The 20,875-nt window shown below is 39.3% G+C and overlaps 1 protein-coding gene across 4 annotated transcripts in view; it reads right to left on the bottom strand.

Moving 5' to 3' along the window:
* The window catches only part of npl (N-acetylneuraminate pyruvate lyase (dihydrodipicolinate synthase)), a 59,720-nt gene that overhangs the window by 24,813 nt on the left and 14,032 nt on the right, over positions 1-20,875 (bottom strand). For all 4 annotated transcript variants that reach the window (XM_063064036.1, XM_063064038.1, XM_063064039.1 and 1 more), the window contains exon 6: positions 4,109-4,184. In XM_063064036.1, the coding sequence (XP_062920106.1) occupies positions 4,109-4,184 (76 nt within the window). The remainder of the gene's footprint in view (positions 1-4,108; positions 4,185-20,875) is intronic.

The raw sequence follows: 20,875 nt of genomic DNA, 5'->3' as shown, positions 1-20,875 counted from the left end.
CTTTATTCCCTTTCCTAATTAAGCCCTTTGTCCTCCTCTGCTGGACTCTGAGTTTCTCCCAGTCCTCAGGTGAGCCACTTTTTCTGGCTAATTTGTATGCTTCTTCTTTGGAATTGATACTATCCCTAATTTCCCTTGTCAGCCACAGGTGCACTACCTTCCCTGATTTATTCTTTTGCCAAACTGGGATGAACAATTGTTGTAGTTCATCCATGCGATCTTTAAATGCTTGCCATTGCATATCCACCGTCAACCCTTTAAGTATCATTTGCCAGTCTATCTTAGCTAATTCTCATCTCATATCTTCAAAGTTACCCTTCTTTAAGTTCAGAACCTTTGTTTCTGAATTAACTATGTCACTCTCCATCTTAATGAAGAACTCCACCATATTATGGTCACTCTTACCCAAGGGGCCTCTCACGACAAGATTGCTAATTAACCCTTCCTCATTGCTCAATACCCAGACTAGAATAGCCTGCTCTCTAGTTGGTCCCTCGGCATGTTAGTTCAAAAAACCATCCCACATACATTCCAAGAAATCCTCTTCTTCAGCACCCTTACCAAGTTGGTTCACCCAATCTACATGTAGATTGAAGTCACCCATTATAACTGCTGTTCCTTTATTGCACGCATTTCTAATTTCCTGTTTAATACCATCTCCTACCTCACTACTACTGTTAGGTGGCCTGTACACAACTCCCACCAGCATTTTCTGCCCCTTATTGTTATGCAGCTCTACCCATATTGATCCCACATCCTCCTGGCTAATGTCCTTCCTTTCTATTGCGTTAATCTCCTCTCTAACCAGCAATGCTACCCCACCTCCTTTTCTTTCATGTCTATCCCTCCTGAATAGTGAATATCCCTGAATGTTGAGCTCCCATCCTTGGTCACCCTGGAGCCATCTCTCTGTGATCCCAACTATATCATATTCATTAATAACAATCTGCACTTTTAATTCATCCATCTTGTTACGAATGCTCCTTGCATTGACACAAAACGCCTTCAGGCTCGCTTTTACAACACTCCTAGCCCTTATACAATTATGTTGAAAAGTGGCCCTTTTTGATTTTTGCCCTGGATTTGCCAGCCTGCCACTTTTACTTTTCACCTTACTACTTTTTGCATCTACCCTCATTTTACACTCTTCTGTCTCTCTGCACTTGTTCCCATCCCCCTGTTGTGAACTAACCTCCTCTCTCCTAGTCTCTTTAATTTGATTCCCACCCCCCAACCATTCTAGTTTAAAGTCACCTCAGTAGCCCTCGCAAATCTCTTTAATAGTGTCCTATTACTCCTGATTCAGATCTCACATCCAAGTTATAAGACTGCCGATTTAAATCTAAATAAAATCACTCACATCCACTCTCAGCTCACCAACTGTCATCATTTTCCTTACTACTTTTGTTAACTCTTACCAGCCCACTGCGTTCCAGGCTGGCCTGACCAGTCCTCCGGGCAAACCAGAGTTTATTCAAAACACTTCTTCCTGCATGCTAACTTGCACCAAGCTATGTTCACCTAGCACCATTAAACTGATGACAAAAAAAACAGTAGAGTTTGTCCCAAGTTCCTTGTCATAATCAGGTTTAACAGTAGTAATTAAACTAATTCACTCGCATCCAGAAGCCTCAGCTAATAATGTGAAGATGTGTTCCAATACCACCACGCAACATGATAAACTCAAATCCTAAAATTATCTGGAAACAAAATAAGAGAACAAAATAGTAAAGGCAGCAAGCGGGAATATTCTGAGGGGTAAAGCAAAAAGCAAAGCAAGACAGCATGGGATATCAAATGAGAAATTATAACAGAAATTGGGAGAGAGCGTGAGGGCAAGCCACTGAATACAGGTCTCCCCGGATTAGCAAATATTGGCTAAATGGAAGGTTTCATTTAATCTGATTCTTCATACAGGATTTCAGTCACTACATGAAACGATAGAGAATCCATTTCACTTCTTGAGACAGTCAAATGATGCGATATCAACACTGAAACCCAGCAATTCCATTGAATAAGTACTCAGTAACAGTGATATAGCTGGATTCAATGAGCAATATTTACAAGACAGGTCTGCACTAATTGAATTGGACCAGCCCTGTCTGAATAAGCTTCCCACCTGCTGGATTATGCTGCCACCAGACAATGAGCTGCCACACCAAGAACAACAGGTGCAAGTACTTACCTGGGAATTGGTGTTTGCACATGGCAACCGTGTAGGGAGCAATTCCAATTGGGACTGCAGTGACTTTTCATTCTAATGAAGTGCCGGAGATCAACCAGTTGATGGTTGTGGGTCAAAGAACAGCAAACCACCTCCTCTTAGGCTGCCTCGGGAGCACTGGATACACCAATGAAGAGGCCGCATCGGGAGCATCAGATATCTGGTGGCTATTTCCCGCTGGTTAACCATTTCAAATCCAGCCCATTCTCACATATTGATTCATGGCCTCTTCTGCCACGATAATGCCACTCTCAGGTTGGAGAAGCAACACTTTTCTGTCTGGGTCACCCCCAACCTGATGGTATGAACATCAATTTCTACTACTTCCAGTAAGATCACCTCTCCCCCATCTTCCATTTCCACTCAGGCTCTCCTGTTATCTCTTCACCTGCCAATCACCTTCCCCAGTGCTCTTCCTGCTCTTTCTCCCATAGTCCACTTTCCTCTCCCACCAGATTCTTTCACCAGCCTTTTACACCCATCACCTCCCAGTTTCTTACTTCATCCCCCCCACCCCCAACCACATGACTTCACCTGTCACCCATCTTGCACACCTTCTCCTCTCCCTTTTTATTCTGGAATGTTCCCCCTTCCTTTCCAGTCCCAATTAAGGATCTCAGCCTGAAACCATGACCATTTATTCTTTCCCACAGATACTGCCTGACTTCTAGCATTTTGTGTGCTGCAGAAATAATTTCTCAACCTTATCTCACTGTATCATTGCCATCAAGCCAAGAGATTTACCCAGTTTCACAAGCATAATCAGTGCCAAGAGTAGCACCAGGTATATACAGAACTGTGATATTGTTTTTACCAAACTGATATGCAGAAAATGCAAAGTAAGCAGCACAGGAAACCGACCACTAATAGAACTTCTTAATCTCAAAATTAACAGCCGTTGTAGCCCAACATACAACTGAGTGATGGTGGACAAACACGGAAGAACAGCCCTTGTGCTCAATGATAGCAAGACCAGTAACCAAATACAATAAACACAGCTGAACCATCTGCAATCACCTTGAACCAGAAATGTCAAGAGTTGATCCACCTGTCTCCTCCCAGTAGCACTGAAGATGTCCAGTAGCCAACCAAATGAACTCAAAATTTGCCAGCAGAACTCCAAGAATTGCAAACTCCAATACCAAAACAGCCATGGTGACAAGTGTACAGGAAAAGCAGAAACTGCAAACTTCTCACCAAATCGATTACCACAGCTGGATGCCACAATATGGATGAAGATGACTCCTCCCCCCAACAGGAAAATCCTAATTTTAAGACAATTAAGTATTTTTCAACATAACGGAGTAAAAATTCTGGGACAATATATATTCATTCTTCAATATATATATATTCAAACTTCATTAAGTTTGCAATGGTTCATCACATCCCTCAAGTATTATCAGGAGAAAAGTTAAATGCTACCTCATCAGCAATTTCCATGTCCCATGAGAAGAATAAACACGCAATCACATGACACCAAAAAGGGTCGGCTGCTGGCCGTGATACTCAAAAGCCTTGATTCTCAAGAGCACCGAGGTGAAATGTTGGGGAATTCATTGAGTTCAGGTATGTGCAGCAGGAAAATTTTCCCTTTAGACAAGTAGGAGGTGGAAAGAAATGAAGAGGCTCATTTAATTACAAAACCAGATTCATATTCTTTACAGTTTTTCCCTCACTCCAAAAATAATGTGGATGCATTCAAATTATATGATTCAATTAGATTTTTACAAATAAAATATTTATAAAGTGCTATTTCAATTATATCATTGTGGGTCCATTGTGCAAAGAAACTAATTTTACATGGATCTACTTTATATTGTACAAGCTGCACAAGGTAGCTACATTTAATATTGCAATTGTGTGGAATAATAACAAATAAACAACCTGCACTTTGAGGCTTGAAAAAGAACGGCGAGATGACGGCTATCCCAGAAGCTCTGCACTTGGCAGCATGTTCTGCCTGAAACAACAAGAACAAAACAAACTGAGTTACTTCATTTCAACCCTTGTGTGTATGAACTTCAACCACAAAATTATACATTTTTAAGATTAAAAATGATACTTTTTTTGAGTACACAGATCCATAATAACAAAACATGGTTAGATAGAAGACATTTTCCCCAGAATAGAACCTCATTTTCTTAAGGCCAAATCTGCTTAAAGTTTCAAAGTGTAACAATTATAGTTTATTATTAACAATTCACTTATGCAGTTTATCAAATCTTGAGCAGTTATTGCACAAACTGGAAAGAATCACTTCACTTGCTCGAGTCTACTACATGAATAAAGATAAACAGTTGTTGATTTTTTTTTAAAAACCATGTCAATAATTCTACTCAGTAGAGGTTCCCCTGCCACCCGCAGGTAGAGCGTTCCTATGAAACAGTTCGTAAGCTGAAATGTTGTAAAGCAAAGTAGCAATTATCATTTATTTATATGGGAAAATTTTGTGAGCGTTCGCAGACCCAAAAATAACCTACCAAATCATGCCAAATAACACATAAAACCTAAAATAACAGTAACAAAGTAAAAGCAGGAATGTGATAAGTACACAGCCTATATAAAGTAGAAATACTTTTCCACAATCATTGCCGGCACTGTTCTCCGTAGCAAAAATCTCACGCAAGCGCCGTCGGCTGAAAATCTCACGCAAGCACTGTTGGCAAAAACATGGTGCAAGCGCTGTCCGGTAAGCTTTAAACTATGGAGCTGCCAAATCATACCAAATAACACGTAAAAATACACAGCCTATATAAAGTAGAAATAATGTATGTACAGTGTAGTATCACTAACCTGAATTGGGAAGACAGCGCAGAGCACACTGATGATGGTGTGTTAGACTGAGTCGTCACAGGTTGGGTGGTGCAGTGGCCCCCACCCTCCAGGCTGCCGACCGATACATTGCCGCGAAGCACGCAGGGGTCCAGCGGTAGCCGGAAGGTACACAGCACATCTTTAAGAAAAAAGCCGAAATAAACAAGCTAATTAATTAGGTGCCGCCCGACACATAATTAATTAGCTTGTTTATTTCAGCTTTTTTCTTAAAGATGTGCTGTGTGCCTCCCGGCTACCGCTGCATTCTCCGCGTATTGGTATGTCTCCGTGGCCCGGGGGTTGGGGTGGTGGGACACTGGGGTGTCATCTCATCGTCATCTGTTTCCATTAGAGCAGGCGGCTCATCTTCTCCTATGACTGCCCACCTCAATGTCGAAGGTCGAGGTTCGTCGTCTGCTGTGGCTGATGTGGAAGGCTTGGTTGACTGCTGAGCCTCGCACATTTTTCTATCATACAGCTCTTTGTAAGCACTCAAACCATCCTGCAAATATCCCCTAAACCTACGTATGCTTTCAAAATTAAAGTCGTACTTTATCATTGCAGCGAAAATCTCACGCAGTTGCTTTACGTTCATTTCGCTACTGCATTCGGTTTTGAATGTTATCCTTTCCTCTTCCAATTGCATCAGCTCTTCATCTATCAGTTCTTGGTCATGGGATGCCAAAACCTCTTCAACATCATCTTCATCAGCTTCCACAAGCCAAACTCACTTAGTCCTTACTTCGTTCACCACGATCAAAACGCTTGATTATGTCTAGTTTTATGCTAAGTATAACACCCTTACAAGCTCTTTCAGGCTTTTCCAATACCTCAGAACTCATCTTGCAAACGGCTGTTCACAGGCATGTGTTAAAGCAATGCCGTTCCGAATCCGGGGGAGAGCGGCTGCTCGGGGCGCACACTGCCTTTTATCACGTGCTGATTTTTTTCGTAACAGTGAAAACACCTTCTGTTAGCGAAAACAGGGTACTAATGTAGGCACGTGGAATTCTGCAGATACTGGAAATTCAAGCAACACATATCAAAGTTTCTGGTGAACGCAGCAGGCCAGGCAGCATCTCTAGGAAGACGTACAGTCGACTTTTCGGGCTGATGGGACAGGAGGCCCAGGGAGAAGGAAAAGGGGGAGGGAGGGGAAACCCAGAGGATGGGCAAGGGGTATAGTCAGAGGCACAGAGGGAGAAAAAGGAGAGAGAGAGAAGGAATGTGTGTATATAAATAAATAACGGATGGGGTATGAGGGGGAGGTGGGGCATTAGCAGAATTTACAGAAGTCAATGTTCATGCCATCAGGTTGGAGGCTACCCAGACGGAATATAAGGTGTTGTTCCTCCCACCTGAGTGTGGCTTCATAGTTACAGTAGAGGAGGCCGTGGATAGACATATCAGAATGGGGTTGTGGATAGGCATATCAGAATCCTTTTTCTCCCTCTGTCCCTCTGACTATACCCCTTGCTCATCCTCTGGGTTTTCCCCCCCACCCCTTTTCCTTCTCCTTAGGCCTCCTGTCCCATGATCCTCTCATATCCCTTTTGCTAATCACCTGTCCAGCTCTTGGCTCCATCCCTCCCCCTCTCGTCTTCGCCTATCATTTTGGATCTCCCCCTCCCACTTTCAAATCTCTTACTAGCTCTTCCTTCAGTTAGTCCTGACGAAGGGTCTTGGCCCGAAACGTCGACTGTACCTCTTCCTAGAGATGCTGCCTGGTCCGCTGCGTTCACCAGCAACTTTGATGTGTGTTGCTTGTACTAATGTAGGTCTTTTGTAACAGTGAGGTTTCGTAAAGCGAACGTTCGAAAAGTGGGGGACACCTGTAATAGGGAGGTTTCTACATAATGCAAAAGGGAAGTGTTGCCCTATCAGGTTGTCACATAGTCACTCAAAAGATAATGAATTGAAGCTGGTCTGTATCCTAATGGCATGAATGTTTTCTAATTTAGGCAACTTTCCTGACCCTCCAGTCCTCCCATTACCCACCCACCTCCAGTTCTCCCAAAACCAGTCCACCTCTCGGTTCTAGTCACCCACAACCCATACGGTTTCCACACCAGCTTCTCCTGTTCACATCCTCCTCCCTCTCTTAACAGGCCCCCTCACCACCTTTTAGCCATCCACCTATAGTTCACGTTATAACCTGCTTAACCTGCATACCTCCTTTGTATTCCAATCACCTTCTCTCCAACCTTCACCCTCCTCTCCCCCACCCAATTTCCTCCATCTACCCCTTTTGCTTTCATCTCTGTCTACCCCCACCTACAACTGTCTCCCAACTCCACACTCCTAACCCCCCACCATGACACATCCTATCCATCATCTGTCACTTCTCCTCAGAACACCAATCACCTTGGTATCCTGTCTCACCATTCTTTTTCTTTATACTGACCATCTTCCTTCTCACTCCCAGTCCTGATGCAGGCTCTCGACCCAAAACACTGACAATTCCTTGCCACCTATCATCCCCACCCACCATCGGTACTGCCTGATCCACTGAGTTGCTCCAGATTGTTTGTTGCTCCCATTTCAACACAAAATGAAAGTGTTGACTCTGAGCTGTTTGTGTGGTATTCAGATGACCAAGTTATTAGGCGTTCTCCTTTGCACAAAGCCTTATCCGAAAGTTAAGTGAACATGCATGAGATTTTCAATTTTTTTTTTAAAACATTGGACTCTGACTAAAAATATAAAGCAGCTGACCTGATTGTTCGTAACATGACTTTTGGGAGCTTCTACATGGACATTATGGTCGCAGGAAGTGAATAGACAAGCAGTGACACACAAAATGTTTAAGGAACTTAGCAAGTCAGGCAACATCCATAGAGGAGAATAAACGGGCAATGTTTCAGACTGTCAGTCCTGATGAAGTGTCTCAGCCTGAAACATCGCCTGCTTATTCCACAGATGCTGCTCGACTCGCTCAGGTCATCCAGCATTTCGTGTGTTGCTCAAGATTTCCAGCATCTGTTTGAGGAAAACAGTCATAATGCTTCTAAAGTTCAATTTGGTACAATGCCCTTTCTAGTACATTACTGTGTATGACTATATAGCTGCAGATAAAGATATCAAAGTTCAATACTTTCAGAATCTTGAAGTTATGATAACATGATCATCATTCATCTAATGAAGCCAAAATAAACACCTGTTTTCACTGTGACAACTCTGCTGTTTCTGTTGCCATCACTAAAAACTATGATGCTTTAATAATGCGCAAGATTACCAAAGACATTACAATGCCCAATAGTGAAAAGGTGCTGCAACTTCAATAAAATATAAACTATTGGAACCACATCTTACTGCATTTTCACTGTCAACTTTCCTGACCAGAGGATTCTCCAGGGAGCGCTCATGGAGTGAAGTTGTCTTTGGCTTCGCTCCAATCCTGTTACTTTTTCTTTCAACTTATGATCTCCCTTACTTAACTAATTTTTGCCTAGACGATTTATTCTATACTACTGATCTTTCCTTGAACTGTAACTGTGAAATCTGAAGAAATGAGCAAAAAAATAAGTACAAGATCCAAAGTGCGTGAAACAAAAGATGGGAAGGATTCCGACGGGAACGGAGGAAAAAGGTGATCCTAAGCAAACGGAGCTATCTTATGAGATTATGAAGAAGCTTTTAGATGAAAAATTTGAAGAACAACATCAAAGTTTAACTGAGAAATTTGAACAACATCATAAAAGTTTTAAAGAAAAAGTCAATCACGGACTCTCTGAAATCGCTTGATTGTGAAGTTAAACAACATCGAAGTAAAATTATTGAATTAGATGCTGAATCTCAGAAGAGAGATTTAAAAATCGAGAAATTGGAGCAGAATTTATCTTTGACCACTAAACAACTGGAACATTTTAAATCCAAGATTATTGATCTTGAAAACTGATCTAGAAGACAGAACTTACGTATAATTGGTCTCCCTGAGGATGTCAAGGAAGGAGACCCTTCAATATTCTTTTCTCAATTTTTAAAGGATGTGTTTAGTTCTGTATTCCCCAATAATCCTCCATTGCTCGACCGCGCCCACCGCACATTGCATCCAAAACCGGTATCCTCTGAATCTAGACCGAGGCCAGTTATTCTCCGGTTCCATTACGTTAGCGTTAAAGAACATCTTATCCGTATTGCCCGCCAGCAAGGCATGATTAAATATTGACAACATCAATTCCGTTTGGTCGAGGACTACAGTCCCGAAGAAACAAAGGCACGGCTGGCTTTTAAACCTTTGACGTCGGAATGCTACCAAAAAAATCTCAGACCGGCTTAATTGTGTTCTGCATGTTTAAGAATTTCTCTTTCGGACTGATCTCATCGTGTCTTCCATTCCACAAGTGTGGCTCGAAGTTTTTTGGATGAGCACTACTCATCTGCTACGGATACCATGCTTTAATTAATGTTTTGCGCTCTCAGCATCGGCTCTGTTTTTCAGGTGCTTTTTTTTTTAAAAAGCCTTCGATTATTGTATGAAGAAAGTCTTTTATAAGTTCAAGATTTTCGTCTTTGGTTAGTAGTGTAGGTACTTTTCATAACTCAATTAAAGTTTATTTTCCCCGCAGATGATTTTACTTTTCTTTAATTCATTATTTTTTAATTATTTGATTTCAGACATTGTCATCAATGACTTGATGGTAAATTTTGACTGTATGGAGGAACATTTTCTTTATTTTTAGCTTTGTATAATTAAAATGGCGGTCTGTTTCCCTTTTCTCATAAGTTCCTTTGTTCTTTCTGTCTACGCCATTTTCTTAAGTTTCTTCTTCCCATAATTCCTCTTTTTTGAAGTGCCATTTCCAATTATTTATGTTTCTAATCGATTAATCATATGTATCGGCACTTATTTTTTTTTCTCGTTCATTTTAGAAATCATAATATGTAGATTATTATAGTACAGTTTAATTTTTTTTATTGGATTTCAGGGGGGTTCTTTTTAACATATATTTTTGGAGTTACCTTCTGGAGAAATGGGGTTAGATTTAGTATTAGTTCTTACTCTAGCCTTCTCTGGCTTAGCTTGGGGATTTCAGGGGTGGAGGGTGGGGGGGTTCTTTTTTTCTTTCTTATTAATTTTTTCTACTGGGCTGATTTAGTACCACAAAGATGTCTGCAGTGTCGTGATTTCCGGTTCCGCTCCCGCTCTTAATATTTATTCCTCTTCCGATCTCATGAGTTTACATTATGGTTAACTCTTTATATACCAAAGGGTTAACATTAAGTTATGGCTCACATTGTTAATTTTATCTCTTGGAATACAAATGGTTTAAACCATCCAATAAAACAAAAACAGATTTTTAAAGTATTCCAAAGACTAAATGCTCACGTTATTTTTGCACAAGAAACTCATGTGAGGAAAGAGGATAATCAAAGATTCTTTAGGTTTTGGAAAGAACAACAGTACCACTCGAACTCCCAAGGTAAAGTGAAAAGAGTTTCAATTTTTATAGATCCCTCAATAACATTTACTCATCAAGGTATGATTTCAGATCATAGTGGTAGATTTTTGTTAATTACTGGGTTACTTTTTAATTTAAAAAAGTTGCTATGGTTAACGTTTATGCTCCAAATGTGAATTATCCTGAATTTTTTAAGCACTTATTCACTTCCTTCCCTAACTTAAACGAAGATATGTTGATAATGGAGGGTGATTTTAATTGCTGTTTAAATCCCATGATGGATAGATCCATATCTAGTCCGGCTTTACCAAATAAGGTGGCTACTCTTATTAACTCTTTTATGATTGACTCTGGAATTTCAGAAATTTGGAGATTTCGACACCTTAAGGATAAAGAGTTTTCATTCTTCTCACATGTTTATCATTCTTATTCTTGAATTGACTACTTTTTTATTGACTCTCATTTAATTTCATCTGTAATTGATTGCAATTATGACATTATTGCCATTTCAGATCATATAACCATATAACAATTGCAGCACAGAAACAGGCCATCTCCGCCCTTCTAGTCCGTGCCGAACTCTTACCCTATCCTAGTCTCACCGACCTGCACTCAGCCCATAACCCTCCATTCCTTTCCTGTCCATATATCTATCCAATTTAACTTTAAACGACAACATCAAACCTGCCTCATCCACTTCTGCTGGAAGCACATTCCACACAGCTACCACTCTCTGAGTAAAGATGTTCCCCCTCATGTTACCCCTAAACTTTTGTCCTCTAACTCTCAACCCATGTCCTCTTGTTTGAATCTTACCCACTCTCAATGGGAAAAGTCTAACCACGTCAACTCTATCAATCCCCCTCATAATTTTAAACACCTCTATCAAGTCCCCCCTCAACCTTCTACGCTCCAAAGAATAAAGACCTAACTTGTTCAACATTTCTCTGTAACTTAGGAGGTGAAACTCAGGCAACATTTTAGTAAACCTCCTCTGTACTCTTTCAATTTTATTGACATCTTTCCTATAATTCCGTGACCAGAACTGTACACAATACTCCAGATTTGGCCTTACCAATGCCTTATACAAATTCAACATTACATTCCATCTCCTATACTCAATGCTCTGATTAATAAAGGCCAGCAAACCAAAAGCATTCCTCACTACCCTATTCACATGAGATTCCATCTTCAGGGAACTATGCACCATTATTCCTAGATCACTCTGTTATACAGCATTCTTTAATGCCCTACCATTTACCATGTATGTCCTATTTTGATTAGTTCTACCAAAATGTAGCATCTCACGTTTTTCTGCATTAAACTCCATCTGCCATCTTTCAGCCCACTCTTCTAACTGTCCTAAATCTGTCTGCAAGTTTTGAAAACCTACCTTATCATCCACAACACCAGCTATCTTAGTACCATCTGCATACTTACTAATCCAATTTACCACCCCATCACCCAGATCATTAATATATATTACAAACAACATTGGACCCAGTGCGCTGGGTCATGCTCCAATGAAACTTTCTATCAAGTTAATGGATACTTCTTCTACTATTAGACAATGGCAATTTAATTCTAATTTGCTTCAAGACCCAGATTTTGTTAAATTTATGAAAGAACAGATTGATCTCTTTTTTCCCCCCAACTAGTATTACGGAAGAAATTTCCAACAGGACAGCATGGGATGCTTTTACAGCTTATATCTGTGGACAGATTATTTCTTATTCCGTTGGTTTGAAAAAAAATATTGAGAATGAAATACTTCTGTTGGTTGACAAAATTAAAGAAATTGATAAGAAATATTCTATTGCTCCTCGTAAGGAGCTTTATAAACAGAGAGTCGAACTTCAAATGAAACACAGTTTATTATTAACATCCTCGATTGAAAATTAATTAATGAAAAGTAGAAGTGAATTTTACATTCATAGTGATAAATCGGGTAAATTATTAGCTAACCAATTGAAAATTACTAATTAAGCATCAAATTATCAAGATCCGTACACATGATGATACTTTGACAGTTGATCATGATGAGATAAACAAAACTTTTCAAGGTTTTTATACCTCTTTATACCATTCTGATTTTCCTCATGATTCTAACATCATGCATGACTTTTTAAGGAAATTGAACTTTCTGAAATTATCACCCAAAGAATGTTTAACATTAGAAACTCTTATTACAGATGAAAAAATAACAGCTGTTATTTCTTCAATGAATTCTGGCAAAGCACCTGGTCCTGATGGTTTTACAGTGGAATTTTTAAAGCCTTTTTCCCCCATTCCCCTCCTTGGTTGTCTAGAATATTTAAAGAAGCAATCAGATTAGGTAAATTACCACAATCATTTTATGGAGCTTCTATTTCTTTAATTCTTAAAAATAAAGATCCTACTGATTGTGCATCATACAGACCGATATCTATTTTGAATGTAGATTCAAAAATTTTTTCTAAAATATTAGCAACTAGGTTAGAAAAGGTACTACCTCAAATTATCTCTGTGGACCAAACAGGATGTATTAAAAACCATTATTCATCTTTTAATATCAGGAGGTTAATGAATATTGTTTATACTCCTTCACTTAGCACTCCGGAATGTATTATTTCATTAGATGCTGAGAAAGCTTTCCACAGAGTTGAATGGCCATATTTATTTAGTGTGTTTGAGAAAGTTAATTTTAGTCCGATATTTATATCTTGGATTAAATTAATATATCATACCCCTGTAGCTTCGGTTGGTACTAATAATCAAAGATCTCCCTTTTTCGTTTATCTCAGAGTACTAGGCAGGGATGCCCTCTTAGTCCATTATTATTTGATATCGTCCTTGAACCTTTAGCAATTAACATACGAGACTCACCTAACATCTTTGGTATTACCCGTGGAAATGAAATACATAAATTATCATTATATGCAGATGATTTGTTATTATATAGCTCTAATCCTGGGAAATCGATTCCCGTTATTTTATCTTTGCTGGCTCAATTTAGTAACTTTTCTGGTTATAAATTGAACCTTAAAAAGAGTGAACTATTTCCCCTAAATTTGCAGGTTCCTATTTATGGATGTTCACCATTCAAATTGGTTACTGATTCTTTTACGTATTTAGGAGTTTAAAAAAAAATCACAAAAAAGCATAAAGATTTATTCAAAGCTAATTTTTTTTATCTTTAATTGATCAGATTAAACTTTTGTTTACTAAGTGGTCACCAATGTCTCTGTCATTGATCGGTAGGAACAATGCTATCAAGATTATTATTTTGCCTAAATTTTTTTTAATATGCATTTTAAAAGGTGCCAATTTTTATTCCAAAATCCTTTTTTGATAATGTTGATTCCAAAATTTCCTCATATATATGGCAGAATAAAAATCCTAGGTTAGGTAAAAGACATTTACAGAAATCTAAAAAGGAGGGGGGTTTAGCTCTGCCAAATTTTAGATTTTACTATTGGGCAATTAACTTTTGATATTTAAAATTTTGGTTATGGGACTTGGATGTAATTTCAAGTCCACATTGGGTAAATCTTGAATGTAATTCTTTACAAGGGTTTTCGTTGGGTTCTATTTTAGGGACTTTGCTTCCCTTTACTCTTTCTAAATTGTATAAACAAATGGATAACCCAATAGTTAAACATACTTTACGTATATGGTTTCAATTTCAAAATTTTTTTTGAGTTGAATCAATTTATTTTAGCAAGTCCTATTACATCTAATTTCTTTTTTCAACCCTCTATTATGGATCAAGCATATCTGGATTGGAAAATTAAAGGCATAGTTCAATTTAGTGATTTATTTTTGGATAATTGTTTTATGTCCTTTGAACAATTAACTAATAAATATAATCTGCCTAGATCTCACTTTTTTTTTTAGATATTTACAGGTTAGAAATTTTTAAAATACTGTTTCTCCTAACTTTCCGAATTGATATTCAATGGATATTTTGGAAAAAAGTTTAGATTTAAATCTTTTTCAGAAACATGTTATAGCAATTATTTATAATACAATTATGAAATTATGTCCTGATGTATCTAATAAAATTAAGACTGATTGGGAAAGAGAACTTAAGATTATTGTACCGACTGAAAAATGGGAAAAAATTCTTCAATTAGTTAATTAATCCTCTGTATGTGCTAAACATGTGTTGATACAGTTTAAAGTAGTGCATGGGACTCATATGTCTAAAGACAAATTATCTCGTTATTATTCTTATATAAATCCTATACAGGTGTCCCCTGCTTTTCGGACGTTCGCTTTACGAAACCTCACTGTTACGAAAGACCTATATTAGTTACCTGTTTTCGTTAACAGAAGGTGTTTTCACTAATACGAAAAAAAGGCAGCGCGCGGGGAAAAGCAGCGTGCGCCGCGAGCAGCCGCTCTCCCCCGGATTCGGAACTGCATTCTCGCTGGCATTGCTTAAACACGTGCCTGTGAGCAGCCGTTAGCAAGATGAGTTCTAAGGTATCAGAAAAGCCTGAAAGAGCTCGTAAGGGTGTTACACTTAGCGTAAAACTAGACATAATTCAACGTTTCGATCGTGGTGAATGAAGTAAGGACAAAGTGAGTTTGGCTTGTGGAAGCTGACGAAGATGATGTTGAAGAGGTTTTGGCATCTCATGACCAAGAACTGATAGATGAAGAGCTGATGCAATTGGAAGAGGAAAGGATAACAATCAAAACCCAATGCAGTAGCGAACGGACCAAAAGTGAAGTCGTCCAGGAACTGAACATGAGGCAACAGCGTGAGATTTTCGCTGCAGTGATAAAGTACCACTTTAATTTTGAAAGGGTACATCGGTTTAGGGCAAATTTGCAAGATGGTTTGAGTGCTTACAAAGAACTGTATGATAGAAAAATGCTCAAGGTTCAGCAGTCAAGCAAGCCTTCCACATCAGCCACAGCAGACGATGAACCTCGACCTTCGACATCGAGGCAGGCAGACATAGAAGATGACCTGCCTGCCCTGATGGAAACAGGTGACAAGATGACACCTCAGTGGCCCCCACCCTCCGGGCAGCAAACTGATACCGATCTGCGAAGCATGCAGGGGTACAGCGGTGGCCGGGACGCACCCGGCACATCTTTAAGAAACACGCCGAAACAAACAAGCTAATTAATTAGGTGCCACTCGGCACGTAAATGTCGGCTCAGATCAGAGGCAATTGCCGATTGCGACATTTATGTGCCAGGCGGCACCTAATTAATTAGCTTGTTTGTTTCAGCTTGTTTCTTAAAGATGTGCCGGGTGCGTCCCGGCCACCGCTGTACCCCTGCATGCTTCGCAGATCGGTATCAGTTTGCTGCCCGGAGGGTGGGGGCCACTGCACCACCCCAACCTTCGACGACTCAGCCTAACACATCATCAGTGTGCTCAGTGCTGTCTTCCAGATTCCTGTAAGTGATACTACACTGTACATACTTTATATAGGCTGTGTATTTTTATGTGTTATTTGCTATGGTTTGGCAGCTTCATAGCTTAAAGGTTACTGGAGAGCGCTTGCGCCGTGTTTCTGCTGAGAACACTTGCGTGAGATTTTCGCTACGGAGAACAGTCTGGCAATGATTGTGGAAAAGTATTTCTACTTTATGTAGGCTGTGTATTTATCATATCATTCCTGCTTTTAATATATGTTACTGTTATTTTAGGTTTTATGTGTTATTTGGCATGATTTGGTAGGTTATTTTTGGGTCTGCGAACGCTCACAAATTTTTCCCATATAAATAAATGGTAATTAATTCTTCGCTTTACGACATTCCGGCTTATGAACTGTTTCATAGGAACACTCTACCTTAGGATGGCGGGGGAAAGCTGTATGTGATAGATGTCACTCCGAGATAGCTTCTTTAACCCATACGTTTTGGTCATGTTCTTTGTTGAAAAAATATTGGAAAAATATTTTTGATATTATCTCAACTGTTTTGAATATTGATTTACAACCTCAGCCAATTACTGCCATTTTTGGGTTACCAATGATAGAATCAAGTCATTTAACTTCTTCAGTTCGTCGGATGATTGCATTTCTGACATTAATGGCTAGAAGATCCATTTTGCTGAATTGGAAAGAGATTAAACCTCCTACCACATTTCATTGGTTCTCACAAATTATGCTGTGTTTAAATTTGGAAAAAAAATTAGAAGTGTTCTTTATAATCCCTCTATTAAATTTGAAAAGACTTAGGAGGCCATTTATTCAACATTTTCATATGATGTAATTTGACCTTTTCTAAACTTATTCTATTTCTTTGTAATATTTGTTGAGAGGAACGGAGTCATGACACTAATGGTTCCTTTTTTTTTTAAATGATGTGACATAACAGCCCATGTCTTTTTTCAGTTTAGTTGATTATCACTGTTTAGGTTAGTTTTTTTGGGGGGGGGAGGGCGTTATATTTTTATATTTTTTTCATGATTTTTTAAAAGATTTTTTTTGTTTTATATTGTTCATCTGCATCCTGTATGATTGGGAGTTTTAACATTTAAGTGTCAACTGGTCTTATATTTAACTATGTCAATTACAACGATGTATTCCCAATAACTTTGTATCAATACTATGCTATATTTATTATTATGAAACTAATAAAAAGATTGAAAAAGAAAGAACTTTCCTGACCAGCAGGATAAACATCAAGAAATTGAAATATTCAAAAGAAATCTAAAGGAAGGCCACAACAAAATTATGATTTTAGGAAATGGATATTATCACTCAATTGAAGATCCATTTAAAACTAAATTGTCAGAAATAACAAAAAACTGGAACCACTGAGAACATCTGTGGGGTGGGGGGGGGGGAAGAAAAAGCAGCATTCAAGTTTCAGGGTAAAGACTCCTCGCCTGAAGTCTAGTGAGTAAATAAGTTAAAATTTGGTTGGGGAAGGAATATACAATGGAAAATTCCTCATTATATATGGTCAGTATTGTTATAAATTACTCCAGCTTATCAAGCTACCTTGTTGATACTTTATTTCAAAGCTTTATATGCCTTTATTTTCTCTTCACCCACACTCACTAATCTTTTGACTGAATAGTTCCATAAACATTGAAATGCCCTCAGCAACGCTGCCCTCATCCAACAAAAATATTCCCATCTCTCCCTCACCACGTGCAAATCAAAACTAACTGGTCTTCATTTTTTAAAAAAAACACAAACACAAGGAAATCTGCAAATTCTGGAAATTCAAGCAACACACACAAAAAAAAATGCTGGTGAACACAGCAGGCCAGGCAGCATCTATAGGAAGAAGTACGGTCGGCGTTTCGGGCCTAGACCAGTCCTGACGAAGGGTCTCAGCCCGAAACGTTGACTGTACCTCTTCCTAGAGATGCTGCCTGGCCTGCTGCGTTCACCAGCATTTTTTGTGGTTTCATTTTCCCAGTTTGCATCAGGGTTGTACAGTCTGACCACAGATACCACCAGACCTGTTGAGTGTTACAACATTTCTGTTTTTACTTAGAATCTCCAGCAACTGCAGATACTGATTTTCATTTTCTGCTATTCACGTGCTGATTAAAAAAAACTTCGACCAAGATTGTCATAATTGCTTAATTATGTTCCAACGGGTATTACAACCTTTTAGAGAACTGTACTGACTTTACCAGTTAATTATTTCAATAAGGAGATTTATCGGCATTAATGGCACAAAGGCCTTCAGTGTTGCTAAATGTTTTGGTGTTAATACTGAAAAAATATACTGATGGCCAGCATCCAGTACATTCAACCCAGCCTCTGGGCTATATTCACTGGGTGGCACAAAGAACATGTTATATTCCATGCCTTAATGTTAACTGCACTGTGCAACGTTGAAACATTATCAGTGTGCCTGATTACATTGTTAAAGTTTCAAAAAATTATTTTAAACAGATCTGTAATGGGTAATGAATTGCAAGTTACAACTTGCTCAGGGTGGTTTATATTAAGTCTGCTTTAATTGACCAGCTGATAGTAAAGGTTGGATAGGTTAGGATTTTATTCACTAAAGAAGTGGAGAATGAGGAGAGATTTGATAGAGGTATACAAAAGTAGGAGGGGTAAAGATAGGGTAAATGAGGTCACGACTAGCTGCTATTTGATATGTCGAGGATGCAGCCAAAGACATTAGCTTGCCTTTGGAGTTCAATGTGTTGTGGGAGACAGAGGATCTAAGGCTGTGTGCCCAGAGACCCGAGATCTTTGGGCACAGAGCTCGGAAAAAGCAACGCAACGGACTTTTAACATCGTAAACCAGCGAGTTGTTTGCTGTCTCCCCCCTCGCTGTGAAACGGGACACCTCTTTCTCCCTTATTAGGGAGGGAGAGCCTGTGGTATGCTGAATACTGGATGAAAAGTACTCTTTGGGGTAATGCATGTCTGCATCTCTGCTGCATGCTTGAATGCTCGGTGGTGGGTGCTAATGCTTTTTTTTTAAATAATGCTGGGGGGGAGGATCATTGTTTTGCTGCTGCTTACAGGTGGGAGGGGGAGCTGGGAAGCAGTTTGGGGTTCTAACATTTACCTATGATTCCTTCTTTGGGGGCACTCCTGTTTTCACGGATGGTTATGAAGAAAAAGCATTTGAAGATGTAAATTGTATACATTTCTAACATTAAGTGTACCTTTGAAACCTTGAGACAAGAACTAGAGGTCACAGGTTAAGGGTGAAAGGAGAAATATTTAAGGAAAACCCAAGGGGAACTCTATTTCTCAGAGTGGATATGGATGGATCCGATTTTAACTTTTGAGAAGTTTAGTGAAGTACATGGACAGGTGTGGTATGGAGGGCTGGCGTTCAGGTGTGGGTTGATTGCACTAGGCAGAATAAGTTTGGCACTGCCAAAATGGGCCAAAGGGCCTGATTATGTGCTGTTGCACTTTATGACTATGAATAAAGGTATAGATTTTCTAAATGAAGTGCAGGGTTCCCTGAAGGGAAATTTGCAAGCTGGGCCAGTAATAAGGAAGGCAAATGTAATGTTAGCACTTATTTCCACAGAACTAGAATACAAACATCAGAAGTTGTAATGCTGAGACTTTATGTAGTGTGAGTTAATTAAGTCTGTTCTGCCAATTGACCATGGCTGATTTATCCTTGCACCCCCATCTTTCTGCTGTCTCCCTGTAACCTTTGACACTCTTCACTCAATGACTTGGCCTCCACAGCCATATACGTCAATGAATTCCACAGATTCACCACCCAAGAAATGTCTGCTCATCTCTGTTCTAAGGGATGTCCTTCTAGTCTGAGGCCATACCCTCCAGCTCTAGATTCTCACACTGCTGGAAACATCCTCTCCAAATCTACTCCACCTTGGCCATTAAATATTTGGGAGGTTTCAATGAGATCCACCTCCTCCCATCCCCACCCTCATTCTTCTAACCTCCAGCAAGTACAGGCCCAGAGAAGTCAAACGCTCATGTTAACACTTCCATCCCTGTAACCTCTGGCATATCCTTTCTTAGATGCGAGGCACAAAACTGTTCACTATTACCACCTTAGAAGAACAAGTTATCCTGAAACCCAAGGCATTATTGATTATGAATAGACTGAAAATTGGGGGGGAAACTGCTAATACAGGAAATAAAGCAGAAAATGCTGAAATAATTAGCAGATCAGGCAGCACCTGTGGAAAAAGAAGCTGAGTTAAAGTTTCAGGTTAAAGTACATCCTTTAGAATTGGGAAAACAATAAAAAACAAATACAAATTAGTTTCACATTGCAGAGATGAGGTGAAACAGATGGGACAGAGAAGAGTTCCCAACTGTCTTATATACATATGACTGAAAATAATTAATGCTCACCGACCAGACCTTGAGCTTCCATTTCAGGGGCGTATCTACGGAAAATAGTGCCTATGGCAAGCACTGAAACTGCACCCCTGTCCAAGCATCCGACACCCATCTTCTAGATAACTTTAACCATAATATCAGCTCAAAAATACAAGCTCGTTAATCTTTTAATTAACAAATTATGGCACTACATGAAAATTATAGCTGCACCTTCCTTGCTTTCACTGATGCAAATTGGTCTATGATGTGATCAAAGTCAGTTTTTTCCAGTTTCTTCTCTTTCTACACTCAGCAGAGCAAGATCACAGAGTCTGCCTTGACCCATGGAGGCTCTCAAATATGAAAGTATTAGTTTTAACTTGCTGAATGATCTCTCACAGCTGGCAATGGAAACTGCGACGGTTAGCATTATCTGAATAGCAATGCGAAGATTGGGGAAGAAATCATCTTCACACTGAACAATAAATTCAAGAAGCTCTTCAGGTCTTGATATTTTCATGTTGACCCACCTTGATAACAACATTCTGCAATCCAAAATTTCTTCATATAGCTGCTGTCCATCAACATCAGAACTGTACAATTCGCCCAAATTTCTGCACTTCTTTAGGTCATTACTGTCAGCACCGTAACACAGTCCCTCGACTGTGGAAGGAAACCAAACTTCAGTG

Source organism: Mobula hypostoma, chromosome 12, assembly GCF_963921235.1.
Source record: "Mobula hypostoma chromosome 12, sMobHyp1.1, whole genome shotgun sequence".
NCBI classification, from domain to species: domain Eukaryota; kingdom Metazoa; phylum Chordata; class Chondrichthyes; order Myliobatiformes; family Myliobatidae; genus Mobula; species Mobula hypostoma.
This window is presented reverse-complemented; position numbering and strand designations above follow the sequence as displayed.